Source organism: Oncorhynchus kisutch, linkage group LG8, assembly GCF_002021735.2.
Source record: "Oncorhynchus kisutch isolate 150728-3 linkage group LG8, Okis_V2, whole genome shotgun sequence".
In the NCBI taxonomy this organism is placed as follows: Eukaryota; Metazoa; Chordata; class Actinopteri; order Salmoniformes; family Salmonidae; genus Oncorhynchus; species Oncorhynchus kisutch.
Window position 1 is genome coordinate 45,957,842 of NC_034181.2, and position 20,156 is coordinate 45,977,997.

At 42.7% G+C, this 20,156-nt stretch overlaps 1 protein-coding gene across 1 annotated transcript in view; it reads left to right on the top strand.

The window, feature by feature from the left end:
• LOC109895616 (drebrin-like protein) overlaps positions 1-19,648 on the top strand; it is a 64,043-nt gene extending 44,395 nt beyond the window's left edge. The window contains exons 2-16 of the mRNA XM_020489462.2: positions 2,257-2,312; positions 3,399-3,511; positions 4,230-4,304; positions 12,360-12,497; positions 12,818-12,895; positions 13,970-14,121; positions 14,290-14,344; positions 14,489-14,563; positions 14,919-15,027; positions 15,208-15,732; positions 15,862-16,131; positions 16,304-16,402; positions 16,668-16,795; positions 17,022-17,073; positions 17,176-19,648. Coding sequence (XP_020345051.1) covers positions 2,257-2,312; positions 3,399-3,511; positions 4,230-4,304; positions 12,360-12,497; positions 12,818-12,895; positions 13,970-14,121; positions 14,290-14,344; positions 14,489-14,563; positions 14,919-15,027; positions 15,208-15,732; positions 15,862-16,131; positions 16,304-16,402; positions 16,668-16,795; positions 17,022-17,073; positions 17,176-17,312 — 2,062 coding nt within the window. The 3' untranslated portion in view covers positions 17,313-19,648. The remainder of the gene's footprint in view (positions 1-2,256; positions 2,313-3,398; positions 3,512-4,229; positions 4,305-12,359; positions 12,498-12,817; positions 12,896-13,969; positions 14,122-14,289; positions 14,345-14,488; positions 14,564-14,918; positions 15,028-15,207; positions 15,733-15,861; positions 16,132-16,303; positions 16,403-16,667; positions 16,796-17,021; positions 17,074-17,175) is intronic.
• Positions 19,649-20,156: the final 508 nt, after the last annotated feature.

Genomic DNA, 20,156 nt, shown 5'->3' on the forward strand with positions numbered 1-20,156 from the left:
TTAAAAAGATGAGAGAGGCCTGTAATTTTCATCATAGGTACACTTCAACTATGACAGACAAAATGAGGGGGGAAAAATCCAGAAAATCACATTGTAGGATTTTTTATGAATTTATTTGCAAATTATGGTGGAAAGTAAGTATTTTTCAGTGGAAGGCACTTAACCCTAATTTGCTCCAGGTGTGCTGTACTACTATGCTCACCCTGTAAAACAACACATTTCACTGCACCTATCAGGTGTATGGGACAGCAAAACATATTTTATATTATGATGATACTGGTGAAGTGGTCTGATGGGACAGCCAAACAAAAGTCTTATGTTTGGCTATGCTACCAGCCTCGGTCATGTGAATGAACCTACTGTTATGCCTATATGCCATCTCGTGTGCGTGTGTGTGTGTGTGTGTGTGTGTGTGTGTGTAGTATTGCGTATTTTCAGGGATCTCATTACGGTACGAACGTCCTCTTTTGAGAGAGTGTGTGACTTGAGTGAGCAGAGAGCAGCAGGCCAGGGTTTCTTGTGTGGAACGGAAACCCTGCAGTGCACCGAGCATAGCTTACATGGGTTCCAGGTGAGACTGAGGGAACAATGTCACTGTGTGCTATTGTTCAGATGTTGTGTAATAAGTGCCTCACTGTCTTACGCAGGGCCCTTCAACAAGGTCAAATAAGGGTAAAAAAATAATAATGAACACGCATAATGGAGAAGAAGAAAGAGAGAGGGATGGAATGAGAGGAAAGGGAGAGAGTCATGCTTGAACAGAGCTCATCTGCTGGCACATTTTGGACAGGCATCACTCTCTGGGAATGCTCGCTAGGATTTAGGCAAAAGTATGCGCAACCAATGCCAACTCTGTGTGTGTGTGTGTGTGCATGCGTGCGTTTGTACGTGCACGTATATGAGAGTGCGTATGAGCGTGTGTGCGTGTACTGTCGACTTAAAATGATATTTTGGCAATGAGGCCCTTTATCTACCTCCCCAGAGTCCGATGAACTTGTGGATACCATTTGTATGCATGTCCATTATGTTAGGGAAATTTTCATGAGCCAATGCTAACTAGCGTTAGCGCAATGACTGGGAGTTTGTGTATCTAGCACACTGACTGGAAGTCTATGGGTATCTGGGTGCTAGCAGATACCCATAGACTTCCAGTCATTGCGCTAACACTAGTTAGCAATTGCACTAGAGATATTTAGCAACCTTCTTCAAACTGCTTATTTTGGTTTATTTACTTTTATTTAACAAGGCAAGTCAGTTAAGAACAAATTCTTGTTTACAATGACGGCCTACCCCGACCCAACCCTAACCCGGACGACGATGGGCCAATTGTGTGCCGCTCTATGGGACTCCCAATCACCGCCGATTGTGATACAGCCTGGAATCAAACCAGGGTCTGTAATGATACCTCTAGCACTGAGATGCAGTCAGTGGTGGAAGAAGTACCCAAATGTCATACTTGAGTAAAAGTCTAGATACCTTAATAGAAAATGACTCAAGTTGAAATGAAATTCTACTTAAGTAGAAGTCTAAAAGTATTTGGTTTAAAATATACTTAAGTATCGAAAGTAAAAGTATAAATCATTTCAAATATCTTATTAAGTGAACCAGGTGGCACCATTTTCTTGTTTTTTCTTTTCTTTATGAAAAGCCAGGGGCACACTCCAACACTCAGACATCATTTCCAAATTAAGCATGTGTGTTTAGTGAGTCTTCCAGATCAGAGGCCGTAGGGATGACCAGGGATGTTCTGTTGATAAGTGTGTGAATTGGACTATTTTTCTGTCCTGCTAAGCATTCAAAATGTAACTAGTACTTTTGGGTGTCAAGGAAAATGTATGGAGTAAAAAGTACATTATTCTCTTAAGGAATGTAGTGAAGTAAAAGTACAAGTAGTAAAATAAATAGTAAAGTACAGATATCCCCAAAAAACTACTTAAGTAGTACTAGTATTTTTACTTAAGTACTTTACACCACTGGATGCAGTGCCTTTTACACTAGCTGCCGAGTTGTGCAGGGTTCTAAGTGCCTTGCTCTTTACATCAACATATTTTTCACGTATTTGGCTCAGGGATTTAAACCAGCGACCTTTCTGTTACTGGCACAATGCTTTTAACTGCTAGGCTACCTGCTACGCGATACTAGTGCTAAGCTGTAACAAACCAAATGTTGGCTCACTGAATCGCTGGATCCATGGTTGTGATGATGTAGTGTGTTTGTGCTCCTGTCCCTAAGCTGTCTTTCTCTATCTCTCCACAGGGCTCTATTTACCTACGATGGGGTCACCAACAACCTCAAACTGGCTGACTCTGGAGGTAAAGGGTAGTTCCATCTGTAGTTAGTAACAGATACGATTAGCATTCCTGAAACATTATTTTGGTGAAATATAATTTGATATCTGAGAAGCTAATTTATTGCACCCAAATTGGCCATTTAGATTTTTAGGATTCAGACAATAAATATAGTACCCAAAATCCGATTTGGACCAAACTTCTTCCTTGCAATGAGTAAGATGAGGAATCCCCAAAAATGTGTCAATAGCCACCCACAGACCCCCTCCACACCCCATGCCAATCCCACCCTAACAACTGGTTGGCTTGAAATGTGTGGATGACCACACAATTTATTTTCATCATGAGCTGAAACTATTGGTTTTCTACCCAAAGTTTCAAAGGAAATGTTAATGTATTTAATAATAATAATTAATGACACCAGCAACATTTATAAAAGAGTGTGGTGGTATAGCAGTAACAGCGGTGTCTAGTTGTCAGAACCTGGTACTTTCACATTACTTTATGGTAGATAATGCAAGGGACATCAATTACACATTTCTCTGAACAAGGGGTGGGAAAAATCACCAGATTCACAGGGAATACATTACATAGTATGGAGAAGCAATACTCCAAGCCACAGCTTCATACTACTTGTCAAACATAGATAGCTGATACTGTATGTTGGTTGTTGGGGTGGGATTGGCACGGGGTGTGGGGAGTCCGTGGGTGGCTTACTCATCAAGAATTTTGGTCCAAATTGGATGTTGGGTAATATATTTATTAATTGTTATTTGAATCCTATAAATTAAAATAGCCCATTTGGGTGCAGTCAATTAGCTTAATTTATCTGAGATAAAATTATATTTCAATAAAATAATGTTTCAGGAATGTCAATCTTACCTGTTTCTCACTACAGAATCCATTTCAGAACAATGTGAGATGGTGGGTGTCATGGCTTGCTGAAATGACAGAAAATGACTAAAGCTAACTGGACAGTTCTAACTTTCCACTTCATTGTTTTTTGTGACTTTTTCCCCTTTAAATGATAAAGACGGAAAGTTGGTGGTGTTTATTAAGCTCTCTCTCTCCTCTCTCTTTCTCTCTCTCTCCCCCCTGTCTGTCCTACAGCGGGTGGAGTGGTGGAGTTGTCAGGGAAGTTCCACATAGCCAGGCCTTTGTATGGGCTCTGCAGGGCTGGCTCAGCCGAGACAGGAGGCCCTCGGGTCGCCATGATCTGCTGGGTGAGTGTCATCCACTACAGCATGGCCCTCTCATACAGTCGTATGGACATGCCATACAGTATGTTACCTGATGAACTCCAATGACATGATGCTTGAGGTAGAAGTTGCCCATAACCACAGATCAGATTATCTACCCTCAAACCTAACCTTAACCATTAGGAGGATGAAAAAATATCTGACCCTGTATCAGGTTATAGGCAAGCTGTTTCAAGCTGTCGTCTCCCACTGGTTCTAGCTACTGTTGGATATGTTTGGCCCGTTGGTTAGGGGTCAACGTGTGTCATGTGTCAGTGAACTTGCGGACTCGGGACGCCAGGCCTATCTTCTGACTGAGACCAAATATTTTGACCGATGAGCACACACACACAAGCAGGGGAGCAGATGCTTAGAATGTTCACAATGTGCTTCGCTGGTCCCGTCTCTATGGCGACCTTGTGGAATGTTGTGGTGTGGGTCAGGGGTGCATCTGTAACCGGTCAGGCAGCAAAACACACACATCTGAAAATTGTGTACCTCAAAAAATGTCAGTGTACCTTAATTATCTCGTATAAGATGTGTAACTTGCTAATAAAGTTATGCTTACTCCCTAACATTGTCAAATGGTGTACATGCAGGTACCTAATGACAAAAGACTGAAACTAGACTTTCTGATAGTGAACAGAGGCTTGGGTTAAAAAGAGCTCAACAACCCCTGTGTGTTTCCTGTGTTTGTCTCCAGGTCGGGCCAAACGTGGATGAATACCGCAGGACGGAATGTGCCAGCCATGTGCCCGCTATCAAGGCCTTCTTCAAGGTACGGTCCCACACCACTCCTATCCCTGCCCTGCGCTACCAGTTTGTCTGTTGGTCATGCAGCCAGTTTGAGGGGCCTTATTGCAGCTGCAGCATTTGATAGCATTCAGGAGAGGCATGATACAGATTTCTCTCTTTCACTCACTTTCTCTATCCATCTCCTACAATCCTGTGTCGGTACCGTTGTGGAATGTAGCTCTCCGTGGGTGGCTGTTTTGTCTCTTCACTCTGTTTCTCTAACGATGAATAATGGGTAAACGGGCTCCGGTAGTAACTGTCAAGGCGATACAGAGAGAGCTGGATGATGCTAGTGTGGGAAGGGTGGAACTCGCCTGACCAGGCCCGAGGGAATGAAGAGTCAAGTTGTCACACACACACATCAAACCCACACCAGCACGTGCATTATGTGCACACGCATACATCAGTAAATATGCACCAGCAGGCACACACACAAAACCCTCCCCCACACACACACACACACAACTTCCCTCTGTCTCTCACACATACAAACATAGATACACACACACACACACACACACGCTCTATATTTACACACAGTAGTTTACCTTCCATTGTTGTATGTCTTCCTGTCCTCAGAGCACTTCCTACTGCATAGGTTGGTCTGGTCCAGTTGTGGGCTGGGCCCATACCCAGGCTGGGGTCCACTCTTCCTGACCCTATTGTTCCTGGTGCCACCAAGATGGGGAGATGGGCTACCGACAGGCACAACACAAACAACCACTTACTGGTTGGTGGTGACAGAGCCTGGCAGGAAACGGAGAAAGGAATGGGGGAATACAGGGAGAAGGAGGAGTGTGTGTGAGCGGATGTGTATGCGTGTGTGTGTGGTGTCTGCGTGTGTGCGTGCGCCACAGTGTGTGTTAAGTGGCCAGATGCTGGCAGCTCTGTCTGCTGTGTCCCTCCATGTGTGCCCCTAAAACGGTGTTTATTTAACATTTCCATCTAACTGCAGAGAAGTTTATGGGTCGTCCATTCAGCCTATAGTCAGACCCCATTTGAACTAGTTTCCATATTAAGGCATCACCCGGTCAACTCCAGAAGCATCCCTGGAATGTTTGATGTTAGTTTTCGTCTCTTTTTTTTAACACTCAATTAGGTATTTGGCCAGGCACCTCTGTGACCCCCCCAGTCTCAGATATACAAGACTGTGTGTGTGTTTGTTTATTATGTAATATGAATGTGTGTGTTTCTATATGTGTTCTTGGCCCCTGGGTTGCACTGTGGGTCATTCCTTGATAAAATACTAATGGTGACACACTGTAGTCGACAGCCCACATATTTGTGTAGGAATAGCCCTCTGAAGTGTGGGAGGAGAAGGATCCCTAACCAAACACACACATACACACATGCACACACACACACTCTCTCTTCGTCAGATACAATATGGCATTTTGACTGCACTAATGTCATATTACCATTTTTAATTGTCGCTTTGGTGTTATTTTCACAAGTCTGTGGTGAATAAATTGTGTATTGTATTTTCTAGTATTGCATTGTACTTATGTATTGTAGTGGTCCTGTACGTGGCTGAGCTCATAAGAACATGGCACTTGTTACACCAGAGTTGTGGGTTCTATCCTCATTGGGAACACATACCAAAATGTGTGGACTGTTACATAAATGGCATATATTACGGTATTACAGTACTGTATTGGCCACTGACGTTTTAGTAAAGCAGTGTGAAACCCCCCTGTAACGTTTGTCGTTAAGGGTAGACTAAGGCGCAGCGTGATTTGAATTCATCCTATTTTATTGAAATGTGAGCCAGCAAAAAAAAACTATAAACAATACAACGAACGAAAAGCTTCGTCGTGCAAAAATACATGCAGCCAAAAAAAGACAAGATCCCACAACTGAAGGTGGGAAAAAGGGCTGCCTAAGTATGATCCCCAATCAGAGACAACGATAGACGGCTGCCTCTGATTGGGAACCATACTAGGCCAACGAAGAAAAAGAAAACATAGATATACAAAAACTAGAGTACCCACCCTAGTCACACCCTGACCTAACCAAACTTTAGAGAATAAACGGGGATCTCTAAGGTCAGGGTGTGACACCCCCCATTAAAAAAAACCCCAGCAATTTAATTTTAGATCCTTGTTTTAATAGGGGTCTATTTATTTATTGTTTTGAACCTTCTGGAATATTTGCTTATTGGTATTGGTATTGTATTACTGCACTGTAGAAGCTAGAAACACAAGCATTTCGCTACACCTGCTGTACCATCTGCTAATCGTTGTACACGACCAATACATTGAGATTTGATTTGTTACATACAGTACAGCTCTAATATTGTCTATCAGATTTTATTTTAATCATATTAGTCATAGAAGTACATTCGAGGATATATCATACTTAAATGTTTTTACAATACAGACATACATTTTCATAATGTAGTTCACCAAATCTGTAGTAGACAAACAGGTTTACATGTCAAATCTATAAGTTTACCAAACGTTTTAGTGATTGTCAGTTAAGAGCAGTCGGATTAAGGTAATAGTAAAATGTATTTTTAACAGAAAAGAATCATATTAAAAGTACTGTGAGCATTGTGGAAGGCAATCACTTCATATGAACATGTATTGCAATGTGAAACGTGTGTGTGTGTGTGTGTGTGTATATATACACAGTACCAGTGAAAAGGTAATGGAGTAACCAAGAAAGAAGATAAACAGCAGGTTGAAACTGTAAAACATGGTTGTTGTGGATGTCTACAAAGCGTAACACAGTAGCTTTCGAAGATGATTAATTCAAAACACCCACATGAATATTAGAGATTATGCATAGGTTTATAAAAAATAAAAAACGTAATTAAAAGTATGATTGTGCTGTTATACAATACTCAGCCTACCGCATATTACACATCAAACTGATTTAAGATTGTCTTTGGCACTTAATAGGTCTAGCCTATACTCCCAATATTAACAAATTTGAGTAATCGCCTTTGAGTGTGTACTGTATTATTATGCATACTGGAAGGACTGCTTACCTTGTGCTACTGTACCCTTCAAAATGTATATCCATGAGTCCCGGAGAGAACGTATAGCCCTAGGTGATGCTGTTGTTTTAATAGATTGGTTTAGTTAGCCAAAAATGTGTGCATTTGATTTTGAATAGCCTAGCAATAGGTCATGTTTTTATATTTCCATATTTAATTGGGTGACACATTACCTTTAGCCATACAGAATATCTCACCGCCATGCGTTTCCATCTCCTATCTCTACTTTATTCCTTTCTCGTGCGCGCAGACGGGCTGTCAACAGTTTAGTGAACTATATTGTCACAGGCTGGCTCATAGCCTGTGGCAAAAATGAGGGGACGCGAACAACAGGTATAGGCCAATCAAAAAGGTTCTTTATTATAAACCAAAACTATTAACTTTAAACAAAGAAAAGGGAATGAGGTGTGAAAGTAAGGTGTATGTAAAGTGCAGGGATGCATGAATCTGTGTGTGTGAATGACTGAGTGAAAACTATGCAAAACTACAAAGGAACAAACAAAACAGGATCATACCTGGAGGAGCAGAGAGAGAGAAACAGTTTAAATACTTTGAGCCCAGGTGACTCCATCACTAACGACCCTCCTCTGCCTGCAGGAGGAACCGCCCCTGCACTGCAGAGGAGGGGCCGTGACAATATTTTGTTGAAAAAAAACTACTATCGATGTTCCCGAACAGATTTCACTTAGCTTCCCAAATCAAGCACTGGGTAGCTGCATGAACAAGGTTGGAGAGCCCATGGGCAACATGTTTGTGCGGGATATCACCTGTCGGCAGCGAGAGCATGCTCCGCAAGCAGTGGTTCATGCTTGGAGTGAAATACGTGTTCTTGTATGTATTTCTCAGCTGCTCGTGTTAAGCACTGCTCAGCCATAAAAGCGAATTCGCCTACAAAACGTGTGGGAAAGCACTCAGATGACATGTATTTTTGCCCCTGTTCCTGCCCATTTGATAATGGGTCATTCTAAATCAAAACTAATTTGTGATATTAGTAAAGACGAGATGAAATTGAGAAGTGTCTGATGGGTGAATATATTGATCACTTGATGAGAGAATAACTGTGCAGCCGGAGGCATGGCTACTTTCTCAAATCATCAATAGCCTATAGTCGCACCATGCAACCGATTTATATGTTTTGTTTTCTAAGACATTCTAAGGTTTGTATTATTCACAATTAAAGTTGCCAAATAACTCTACATCTACCATATAGGACCTGTTTCAAATGATCACTTTTACACTCAACATAGCCACTTCATATGCACACTCGCTCCATAATGGGGAAAATATATATATATATATTAAAAACATTTCAGTTAAATTATACTGAACAAAAATATAAATGCAACATGCGCACCCACTGGGGAGGTAGGGCCACCCACTGGGGAGGTAGGGCCACCCACTGGGGAGGTAGGGCCACCCACTGGGGAGCCAGGCCCAGCCAATCAGAATGAGTTTTTCACCACCAAAGGGCTTTATTGCAGACAGAAATACTCCTCAATTTCATCAGCTTTCTGGGTTGCTGGTTTTAGACAATCCCACAAGGGAAGAAGCTGGATGTGGTGCTGGGCTGGCATGGTTACACGTGGTCTGCAATTGTGAGACTGGTTGGACAAACTGCCAAATTCTCTAAAATGATGTTGGTGGAGAAATTATTATTCAATTCTCTGGCAACCGCTCTGGTGGACATTTCTGCAGTCAGCATGCCAATTGCACGCTCCCCAAAAACTTGAGATATATGTGGCATTGTGTTGTGTGGCGAAACTGCGCATTTTAGAGTGGCCTTTTATTGTTCCCAGCACAAGGTGCACCTCTGTAATGACCATGCTGTTTAATCAGCTTCTTGATATTCCACACCTGTCAGGTGGATGGATTATTTTGGTAAAGGAGAAATGCTCACTAACAGGGATGGAAACAATTGTGCATTTTGGAGATCTAATCTTTTCGTGCGTATGGAACATTTCAGGGATCTTTTATTTCATGTTACATGTTGCGTTTTTTATTTTTGTCCAGTATATATTCTTCTTACTATAAAATCATAAAGTAAAATAATGGTATGGGATTTAAAAGGATATCTTGTCAGCTAAATGAAGAAGCCTACAGCCTATGGCATGGAGCATAGCCACATAACATAGCCCTAAAATAGGCCAACTCATATTTTCTTCATATCATGTTTCTTTAGACCTGACAAATACATAATTCATTTGTGATGATATATTAAATGAATGTATACTACTTTTTTTACATGCAGATGTTCCAAAGGTGCGAATCAGTGGCCTGAACATGTGGAGGATTGGAGATGCTAAACGTGTTTTATATTAATTGGCAGACTTTTGCATGACAATAACCAGGCCAACAAAATGTTATGACCGCCACATGCACCAGATAGGTGCAGTCAAATGTGTTGTTTTACAGGGTCAGCCATAGTAGTACGGCACCCCTGGAGCAAATTGGGGTTTAAGTGTCTTGCTCAAGGGCACATTTTGACAGATTTCGCACCTTGTCGGCCTGGTTATTCAATCCAGTAACCTTCCAGTTAGTGGCCCAATGCTCTAAACGCTAGGCTATCTGCCACACAAATAGATGAAACACTGATTAGGTTTGGTGAAAAACTGACTGTGATTTTGTGTTGTTCTTAGTGAATTGAAAATGTGCGTAGAGTTTTGAACCAACTGCCTTTTTTGACGATCATCTTTTGAGTTTTGTACTAAGAGTTGTGAAAGTTGACCACATACTTGTGAAAAGTGCCCCAAAGCGATAAAACAAATACGAAAGCATCTGTGTGGCATTTTACAGCCCTTCACATTGCAGTCCTACTGTCCTCAATATTTGATGACCCCATTCTGGGAGACTTTGCGCCTCTCATTGATGCTACACATATTTGTCAACCTATTCTCTCTTATCGCCTTTTGTAGGGTCTCTAAAACCACATGAGACCTGTGTCCTACAGTGGTACTGCGTTATTGGATGAGTACAAAGCTCACCTAACCTCCTGCTTTGGTGAGTTAGGCCCTCGTTCTGTCTTATTTCCCATGTGTGGTGTGGTGGAAATGGCACGAGTGCAGTATACACTGCAGGACCACCAGCAAGCCTGATCCTGCTCTGTATTGAAGCTTAGTAATAATCCTTGTGTCGATTTTGAAGGATTAATGATTGAGTGAGTAATGAGAACTCGGTTATTGTTTGTTTGTCCCAAAAACCTCAGAATGAATAGTCGGGATTAGGACGTGCTTCGACAGTCAGAATGCCCCCGTGGCACTTCTATTCTCTGGTCTCTCATTCTCTCCATCTACCTCTGCAAGTCTCAACTAGCAACAGAGGGACGTGTGAGAGACGGCGAATCACAAGCGGTGTCTGAATGTGTATCCTAATGTGAAACAATATTATTGTATCAGTTGGTGATGCCGAAGTTAAGTGTGGGAGTCTTTTTGCAAATGGGCTCATTGTTGCTCGACGAGAGTAATTGATTAGCATTGAGCAGGACGTCTGCATTGTGGACTGTGTACATTCTATCATGTTGTACAGACCAGTAGGCCTTTGGCCAGTAACCGAAAGGTCGCTGGTTAAAGTACCCGAGCCGACTAGTTGAAAAATCTGCCGATGTGTCCTTGAGCAAGGCACTTACTATAATTGCTCCTGTAAGTCGCTCTGGATAAGAGCATCAGCTAAATGACGCGACAGTGGAAGGAGTTTGGGCGGGAGGGGGGGGGGCTATTCAGGAGAAAATGAGAATGAAGGGAACAAGACAGGAGGAGGAAGGTACAGGGGAAGGAAGGACAGGGGTGGGTGTGTGGGAGAGGACAGGGGAAAAGAGGGGAGGAGGAGTAGCAGCTGTGTGTGTGTGTAAGGTTAATGAGCACGCTCTTAGCCGTGTTAGACAGTATTAGGGAGAGGCCTATCGTCTGAAGCATAATAGCAGACAGTTAGGAGAGACAGAGGAGATCATTTAAATCCTCTTCACCATCCACAACTCCCTCCATCCTCCCTCAGTGGCACCTCGCACTGCGTGTGTGCATGTGTGTGTGATTTAGAGTTGGGCCTGGGCCTGTGAGGGTGTTTTAATATTTCTCAACACACACACAGAATTGGGTGCAAGCACACACACGTACCCACGTACACACACACAGGCCTATCTGAAGTGTATCAGTACAGTGACAGTTTAGCAGTGGAACACAGTGTACTGTTCTGTGGTCATTTGTCATTGTTGAAATCTCTGCATCCTCTCTGCTCTCTCCACTCTCCCCTCACCTCATTTCACTTTCCTTGTGCTCTCTGTGAATTCTCCATTCCTCTCCACTACACTCTTTCCTGTTTCCACCCCCACCCCCCATCTATCTCTTCCAAACCAATAGATTCCTTATTGTCTTCTCTAGTGTAAGGCAGATACTAGATACAAGCTGATACACAACTGTATAGTTTAGCTACAGCCCAAAGGCCACAGCCAAGAGGAACCACTGAGGGGGGAAAGCTTTCAAATAACTACTTTCGGAGAGAGAGTGTGTGTGTGCGTGCATGCGAGTTTGGGTGTTTGTGCGTCTGTGCACATATGTATTCACAGGGTCAGTGGGTACATGAAAAAGGAGGGGAAATATCCCCTTCTCTTTCCCTCGTCTGGAATGCTGTAGCAGAATTGTATTGGAGTTTGAAGTTTCACACGTTTGATACCGTAGATCATAGCAGCCAATAAAAATGACATTCTTGTTCCCAAAAGTTCTGGAAAGGATCAAGTGACATCAAGTGTCTGTGGAAAAGTTGATGTGTGCAGGCCAAAAAAATGCACCAATTTGCTGGACAGCTGAAGTCCTTCCTTGGAATGTTCACCTAAAATACTGAAAGGATGTTCAGGACCTCAGATTATTGAAGGGACTCGAGCTGTCATGCTTACACGCTTTGGAGCAAGTGTCATGGCACTGTGTAACAAAGATTAACAGCAACTCTCTTCTTCCTCTCCTTTCTTTCTCTCTCTTTCTCTCTCTCCTTTCTCTCTCTCCTTTCTCTCTCTCCTTTCTCTCTTCTTGTCTTTTTTTTTTTTTTTTGCAGGAGGCTCATGTGTTTATCAGTGCTGAGAGTACTGAGGATGTCACAGAGGAGAAGATAGGCACTGAGCTCAGTAAAGTCCGTCCCCAGACAGAGCATGTCAGAAGAAGCAGTCGGTCCAAGGACAAGGAGGAGACAGTGGTGAGTGCTCCTCCTGCAATACCATCTCTGTCCACAGGAGGGGGCGCTTAACACCTGGACAAAACCCGGAACTGTGCTTTTACATGGAGGAGGATCCCACACAGTTAGATTCTCTCAGTTTGAATCTCTGTCATGCATTGTACTTCCTCTATACCTACTGTATGTTTTGAACATTTTTTCATACTTTAGCAATTATCAGTTACAAACAACCAAACTTATGCAAATAGCATGAGTTACAAACTGGGTTTGATATATGTACATACGGTGTTGTTCTCCAGTCACACTCTCTTTCCTCTGCATCTGCCGCTCTCTGTTGATAGGGCACTAACTACAGGAAGACTAACGCTGCCATGGAGATGAGACGGGCCAACAGAGACTCCTTCTGGGCACGTGCAGAGGTAGCCTACACAGAAACGTAGTCACAGTTACCCTCATAGTTTTAGACAGTTTTTCTAGTAATTTGTCAATGCAACAGGAGAAAAGTAGTTGTCCTCTTTAATGTTCACATCACATCTTTAATGTTCACATCACATCTTTAATGTTCACGTCACATCTTTAATGTTCACGTCACATCTTTAATGTTCACGTCACATCTTTAATGTTCACGTCACATCTTTAATGTTCACGTCACATCTTTAATGTTCACATCACGTCACATATTTAATGTTTACATCACGTCACATATTTAATGTTTACATCACGTCACATATTTAATGTTTACATCACGTCACATCTTTAATGTTTACATCACATCTTTAATGTTCACATCACATCTTTAATGTTCACGTCACATCTTTAATGTTCACGTCACATCTTTAATGTTCACGTCACATATTTCATATTCACATCACATCTTTAATGTTCATCACATCTTTAATGTTCACATCACATCTTTAATGTTTACATCACGTCACATCTTTAATGTTCACATCACATCTTTAATGTTCACATCACATCTTTAATGTTTACATCACTTCACATCTTTAATGTTTACATCACTTCACATCTTTAATGTTTACATCACTTCACATCTTTAATGTTTACATCACTTCACATCTTTAATGTTTACATCACATCACATCTTTAATGTTTACATCACGTCACATCTTTAATGTTCACATCACATCTTTAATGTTCACATCACATCTTTAATGTTTACATCACATCACATCTTTAATGTTTACATCACTTCACATCTTTAATGTTTACATCACTTCACATCTTTAATGTTTACATCACTTCACATCTTTAATGTTTACATCACTTCACATCTTTAATGTTTACATCACTTCACATCTTTAATGTTCACGTCACATCTTTAATGTTCACATCACGTCACATCTTTAATGTTCACATCACTTCACATCTTTAATGTTCACATCACTTCACATCTTTAATGTTCACATTGTCAACTGTAATAAATCTTCATCTATTGTGTTCCATCTTCCTCTTTCTCTCTCGCTCTCTCTCAGCGTGAGGAGGAAGAGAGGAAGGAGGAAGAGCGGAAGCGAGCAGTGGAGGAGAGACGCCGTTGGGAGAAAGAGAGAGTGCTGAAGGAACGGAAAGAGGCTGACGAGAGGGAGAGGAAAATGAACGAGAAACTACAGATGATCGAAGGGCAGAGGTCAGGAAGTTGGGCACACACACACACACACACACACTGACTCAAGACTTACTAACACAATCTCAAGGGTATTCTCTTGTGTCACTATCAGGTATTTGAATGTGTTGTCAAAGTAAAGGCTACTTAAGGCTAATATTCTGAGGTTTCTGATGTCTCTGTATCTCCCAGGAGAATGCAGGCCCAGCTGGAGGCAGAAGTGAGGAAGCAGGAGAAATCAAGATGGGTGAGAGAAAGAACGAATGAGTGAGAAAGTTATTGGGTGACTCGACCTCTAGGTGTTTCTGAACTCTGTGTTTTTGCATGCATCTTTACGCTGAACTCTGTGCCTGTGTGTCTGAACTCTGACCTCTCTGTTGGTGTGTGACAGGAGCTGCAGCAGAGAGAGCATGAGGAGGACATGAGAGCTCGCTTGAGACGCAGCGAGTCCATCGAGAAAGCAGCAGTGAGTGTCTCTCTTACTGACCTCTCTAATCCCAATAAACTCCCTTACTACTCTTCCCTAAACACCTCACCTCTTGTTCATGTCATATGGTGTGTTCAAACGCTCTGAAGTGGCTTCCTCTCCTTGTCTCCTGTCCTTTATCTGCACTGATCTGAAAACACAGGATAGGTCAAAAGGAATATGGCCTATCATGGGAACCTGTCCACTTCTTTCACACCAGTGCAGATGAAGGAAAGGAAAGGAGGAGAAGAAGAAGGAGGAGAGGAGATGGCTTTAGACTATTGAGACCTGGCTGTAGTTTCCTTTACATCATTTGGGTAAAACAGTGTGGTGTGATTCCTCTTCCTACCCGTAGGAGGCAGCAGTGCTGGTATCACAGCGCTCCATGAACCCCAGAGAGTTCTTCAGACAGCTGTCATCATCATCGTCCCAAAGCCCATCCAGCCCCGGCTCCCCCCGTACAGGTAAATTCACTGTGTGTCTGTTAATAAGCATTGGCAAACCAAGGTGTGGCTTGTCTACGCAGTGTGTGATTATGAAGCCAGTCAGTCAATCGTGCATGAACCTAAACAACCATTATCGGTCTTGTTGCAGTGCATTTCTTAATTTGGGTCTTTCTTCCCTCCCTCTCTCTCTCCACAAAGGCAAACCTCCATTAAGGCGGTACCAGCGCAGCCTGACCGACACAGCATTCATCTTTGGGAAATGGGACGGCCCCACTCCGACCTCCCCCCGCAGTCCAACATTGGTTTCACCCTTCTCCCGTGTCCCCTCCTCCCCCTTCCACCGCACCATGTCTCCACCCAGCACCAGCTTCCGCCCAATCACCTCTCCCCAGAGCCCCCGCGCCCCCCTGGTGTCCCCTCCCACATCACCCCTCCACTCCGCCCCTGCTGTCTCAGCCCGGCCTACCCTCCCATCACCCAGCCCCCAGTCTCAGCCTCCAACCCAGCCCTCTGCCCCCCCAGCCTCTCCAGGCTTCCTAGCCACCCTGACCCCCACCATTCCAGAGAACCAGAACCAGGCTCAGGTTCTGCCACCATTTCCCCCAGATACCCCTCCCCAGTCCCAGCCTGAGTGCTCCCCCTCTCCACCAGTCTCCCTGGAGCCTGCCCCAGCACCACAGCCTCCCACTGTCCCCCTGCCAGAGAGTCCACTGCAGTCAACAGGTAGGTCCTCATCATACACACAGCCTACTGTAGAATGACCAACGGTGTCTGTCAAGCCGTTATAGATTTGTGTTGTCAGTTTGGCATGACTGTACTTAAAACCACAATGGTTCATTATCTCCAATCCAGAGCAGTACACAGCCGTACAAGCCATACTGGTGGAGGAAGATGAAGATGAGGAAGAACAGACAGAGCCTGAGCCCAGTGTTGGGAATACAGAGCCATGCCCAAACATGGAGGAGGGAGAGGAGGGCTCAGCACCAGATTCAGACTCTTTAGCGGTGCAGGAGCCTGTGGCAGAGGAACAAGAGAAGGAGGACCAATCAGATGACGTCCAGGCCTCTACTAAGCCAGTGCTGGTGGAGCTTTCAGAAGAGGATGAGGAGCCAGCTGTCACAGGTAAAGTACATTGTTTTATATCTTGTACAGGCCTGTCCTGTTATACAAATTCAAAAAGGTCAAATACAACAATTAAAAGAGAAGAAGAGTGAGGAGTTGTATGTATAAGAATGTTGTGCAAAGAGTGTCTGACACAGCTAACACAATCTAACCCATGTCTTGTTATGTTCAGATGCAGAGGTTATTCTTCAGCCAATCACACAAGAGGTTGTGGTCCCATCCACCAATGGGGTGAGAGATGAGGGGGAGTTGGTGGAACACAATGGTACAGGTATGTAACCACACTCAGCCATTTAGTTATCTCTACTCTACGCTAGCCTACATTGCCCAATTTGCTCTCAAACTGAATGAACCTTTATATTGATGAGATAACGTGGAATAGACATACCGGTATGCTATGTTACAATTTCCTATCCTTTTCCAGAAATCCTCTTCCTCATGGATTTTTAAGATCATGAAGGGGTTTGAAATACTACACATTTGCTTGTTTAGTAGGGAATGAGAATCCAACCCCTCTCATGATTCCTCTTTTCCAGAACGATCCATGAGTCCATCTGAAAGGGACCAAGATACTCCGGAGTTGGCTGTTTGTTTCGATGATGAAATTGAGGAGGACTTTGTTGAAGAGATTGAGGACCAGGAGATTTCAGAGAATGGAAAAGATGTACGGAATGTAACACAATCAACAAAGTAATATGGCCTCGGTCCCCTGCTATGCAATCATATTTACTACTGTGCTTCAAGTTCAGCCCAGAAACAGGATTGAAGAATGACTCATTTAATATGAATGCCATGTCGATGAGAACCAAGAGAGGGCTCTACAATAGGAAAAATGACATTTTTCCCAGGCTGGGGCCATTTGTGATAGTTTTTCTCGCTGTTTCTTTCAGATTTCACCAGACAGACAGATGTGTGTTCGAGCTCTCTATGACTACCAAGCAGGTCAGTTCCAGGTGTAACTCATACCATGGACCACATACACACCTATCCCCTCTATGATGCTCTCTGAGTGTGTTAAACCTTGCTTTCTCTTTTTTTCCACAGAGGACGAATCAGAGATCTCTTTTGAGCCAGGTGACATCATAAGTGCTGTGGAAACGGTGGACAAGGTCTGGTGGCGTGGCTTCAGTAAAGATGGACGCCTGGGACTCTTCCCAGCCAATTACGTGGAGACCATCTAGACACACACACACCACAGACACACACACACACACACACACTCAGGGACTGAACACTCATTCCCCATACAGTGAAATCACCAAAGTATACATGCTGCATACATAAACCCCTTAACTTCAATAGACACATTGAACAACTTCCATTGGATTCCATGCGATAATTTCATTCCCCTTCCGACTCGGCTGTGTTGTGGGGGAAGCCAGTGTCTCCTGTTCTAACCACTGGCAGACTCCTAGCTGGCCGAAACACACAGTTGTGGACTAGCAAGATCCCCCCCCCCCCCTCTCCCATCCTTCACTCCACAAGGAGGAGGACTGGGAAAGAGAGGGAGCACCAGATGGGATGTCTGCAGGCTCAATCAGTCCCTCTTATTACAACCTAATATTCTGGTGATTGTTGTTACTATTAGCATACTGTCTATGTGGATGTGTCGTTCCCTTGGTACATTTAACAGCGTTTTCCATGTTGTAAGGGACTGTCTTTCTTGTTCCTGTATCGGTGTTATTTTATGTGTGCATAATCTGTGTTTTATCTACACTTTTTTTATTTTATCCAAGCAGCATGGTATTCCTATCTGATACTAATTGATAGCGTTGTGCTAATTTCACATAAATGAAAAATGCTACTTGTAAATCAAACTGTCTCTTTGAAGCGAGAGTTTTTTTTAAAAGTCATTAAGTCTTAATACACCTCTCTTGTACATAAGAATGTATAGTGACATGCATTTTGGTTTATTTTGCTTTGTCATTCTACAAGTGTGTATGGTTTGTGTTCCCTGCATTTACTCCACATTTACAAATAGTAGCCTATACCATTTATGAACTCATGATACTCTTAAACTCTAGCTCATATATATATATTACAGGTCTCATTAGTTTTTGTTCCTACATTAAAATACAAAATACTATTTTAAAGGTATTTCTTTATTCATGAAAAACAGCATACAAAGCATGAAACGTGAAGCAGGAAGTAACTTTACATAATGCATATCATACTGTTTTGTTTTTTAAACAACCAACAGGGAAATACTACTACAAGTTACGTTGTAATCACAGAAACCTAGAAGTTGTGTTGGAACAAGAATTATAATTTAATTTAATAGAACTGAACAAAAACATCAATTTTGTATTTTTCCCCCATAATAATCAGCTTAGTACAATTTTTTTTTTAAACGTAAAACACTTGCACATATTCATGAGAATTTTTTTTTTTAATATATTCTGAGAAATATAATGGCTATGTACATATAAATCATTTTGCAGAGTTGTCTTTTTACCAGGTAACATACTGTACATTAGCCTCGCATGTTTGAGAGAGGCTAATGTACAGTCCACATTTACTTGATTATTGGTCAATTTACACCTTTAAACTTTCCTCACAGGACCAGAGAAGTGAGGGTGAGACACTCATTCGGCCATCCAAATCTTTAGGCATTATTAGTCCATATTCTGTGTCCAAAATGACGCCGTCCACCTGAGCAGTCTTTTCTGTACCACACAACCCTGTCAGACTCAGTAGAATTAGAGTTCCAGATGGGAGCAACCTTTTTCTCAGTCTGATAAGAACTCTGATGGGCTCAGACTTGGGGCAAACCAACAGAACATAATTGAACCTTTGAACTGAGGTGGGTTCAACAGGGGAAAAAGTTCCCAAATGTTTGGGAACCTTGCTTGAACTCACCTCTGTCACTGTCATAAACGACTCCATATTCACACGACGCTCATGATGCCCTGTGTGGTTGAGCATCAATGAGGAAATAAATAGGGAGGAGTTCCCTAACACAAATCTGTGAACACATCAGTCCCTCCCATACCAGGCAACTGTAAACACAAAGTTGTCTATGGTAAGGTTAGGGATGTGGAGAGAGGTGCTTTTCTCAGCCAGCTGCACCAGGCTACCTACGTCCTCCTTAAGGTTTGCCCGGGATCTGCCCATTGGCCAAAAACCTGCCTGGTACTCTCAAACTGTCATGTTATCCCCACCTCTTGCACCCTTACACTGCAGGTTTAATGTCTCCTGTATGAACAGGCAGTAGTGGTTTAAAGCCCTGCAAACGGTGAGCGGTATTGTGTGCTGCAATGACCAACTAGGTCCCCTGCGCTCAAGCTTGTACCACCCAGAGTCTGACTGAGTGAGATCATGGATCTGTAATCTCCTGGTAGATAATTTTAGTCGATCCCTTTAAACCAGCAGCCAGCATGAAATTCTCAGATGAAGGTTTTAGAAATGGTCCACAGCAACATGCTTTCTTTAGTTTTATACGTGAAAATCAAACGGTTGCCAATCAGTGGAAATGACTCGCCAGTGAAACGGGAATAAACATCACCTTCTGCCACAATCTCATTGAATTCTTGGTCTGCATGGATGGTTTTCTTCAGGAAAGCAAGTAGTAGAATGCTGAGCTTTACGATTGAAGCCATTATGTTCCAAGATTCTGTGCACTGCTTGTACACTCTGTCTCTACCTCTGTGTAAGACTGTAAATGGCTTCATATGTACTCTCCCTCATTAATCTTTGTCGTAAATTATGCAGGGATGGCGACCTTAATATTTAACTACTTCTACGCATCTCTTTTTTCCTCTGAATCGTTGAGAGCGAGAAATTGTTAGGAAGGTCACAGAAGTGTCACGGATTAAACATATGGATGATGGGTGAAAATCAACACTTTAATAAATAAAAAAGAGCACTTTTTAAAGCTCTCATTCACGCAACTTAGAGTCATGGACGGCAACCTCATACTAACAGTTTCATCTCATTGGGCTGAATCCTAAACCTTTTAGGTTCACACTAAGAATTAATAGTTTCAATACCGGGAATAATTTATATTTATCCTAAATGTGCCTGGA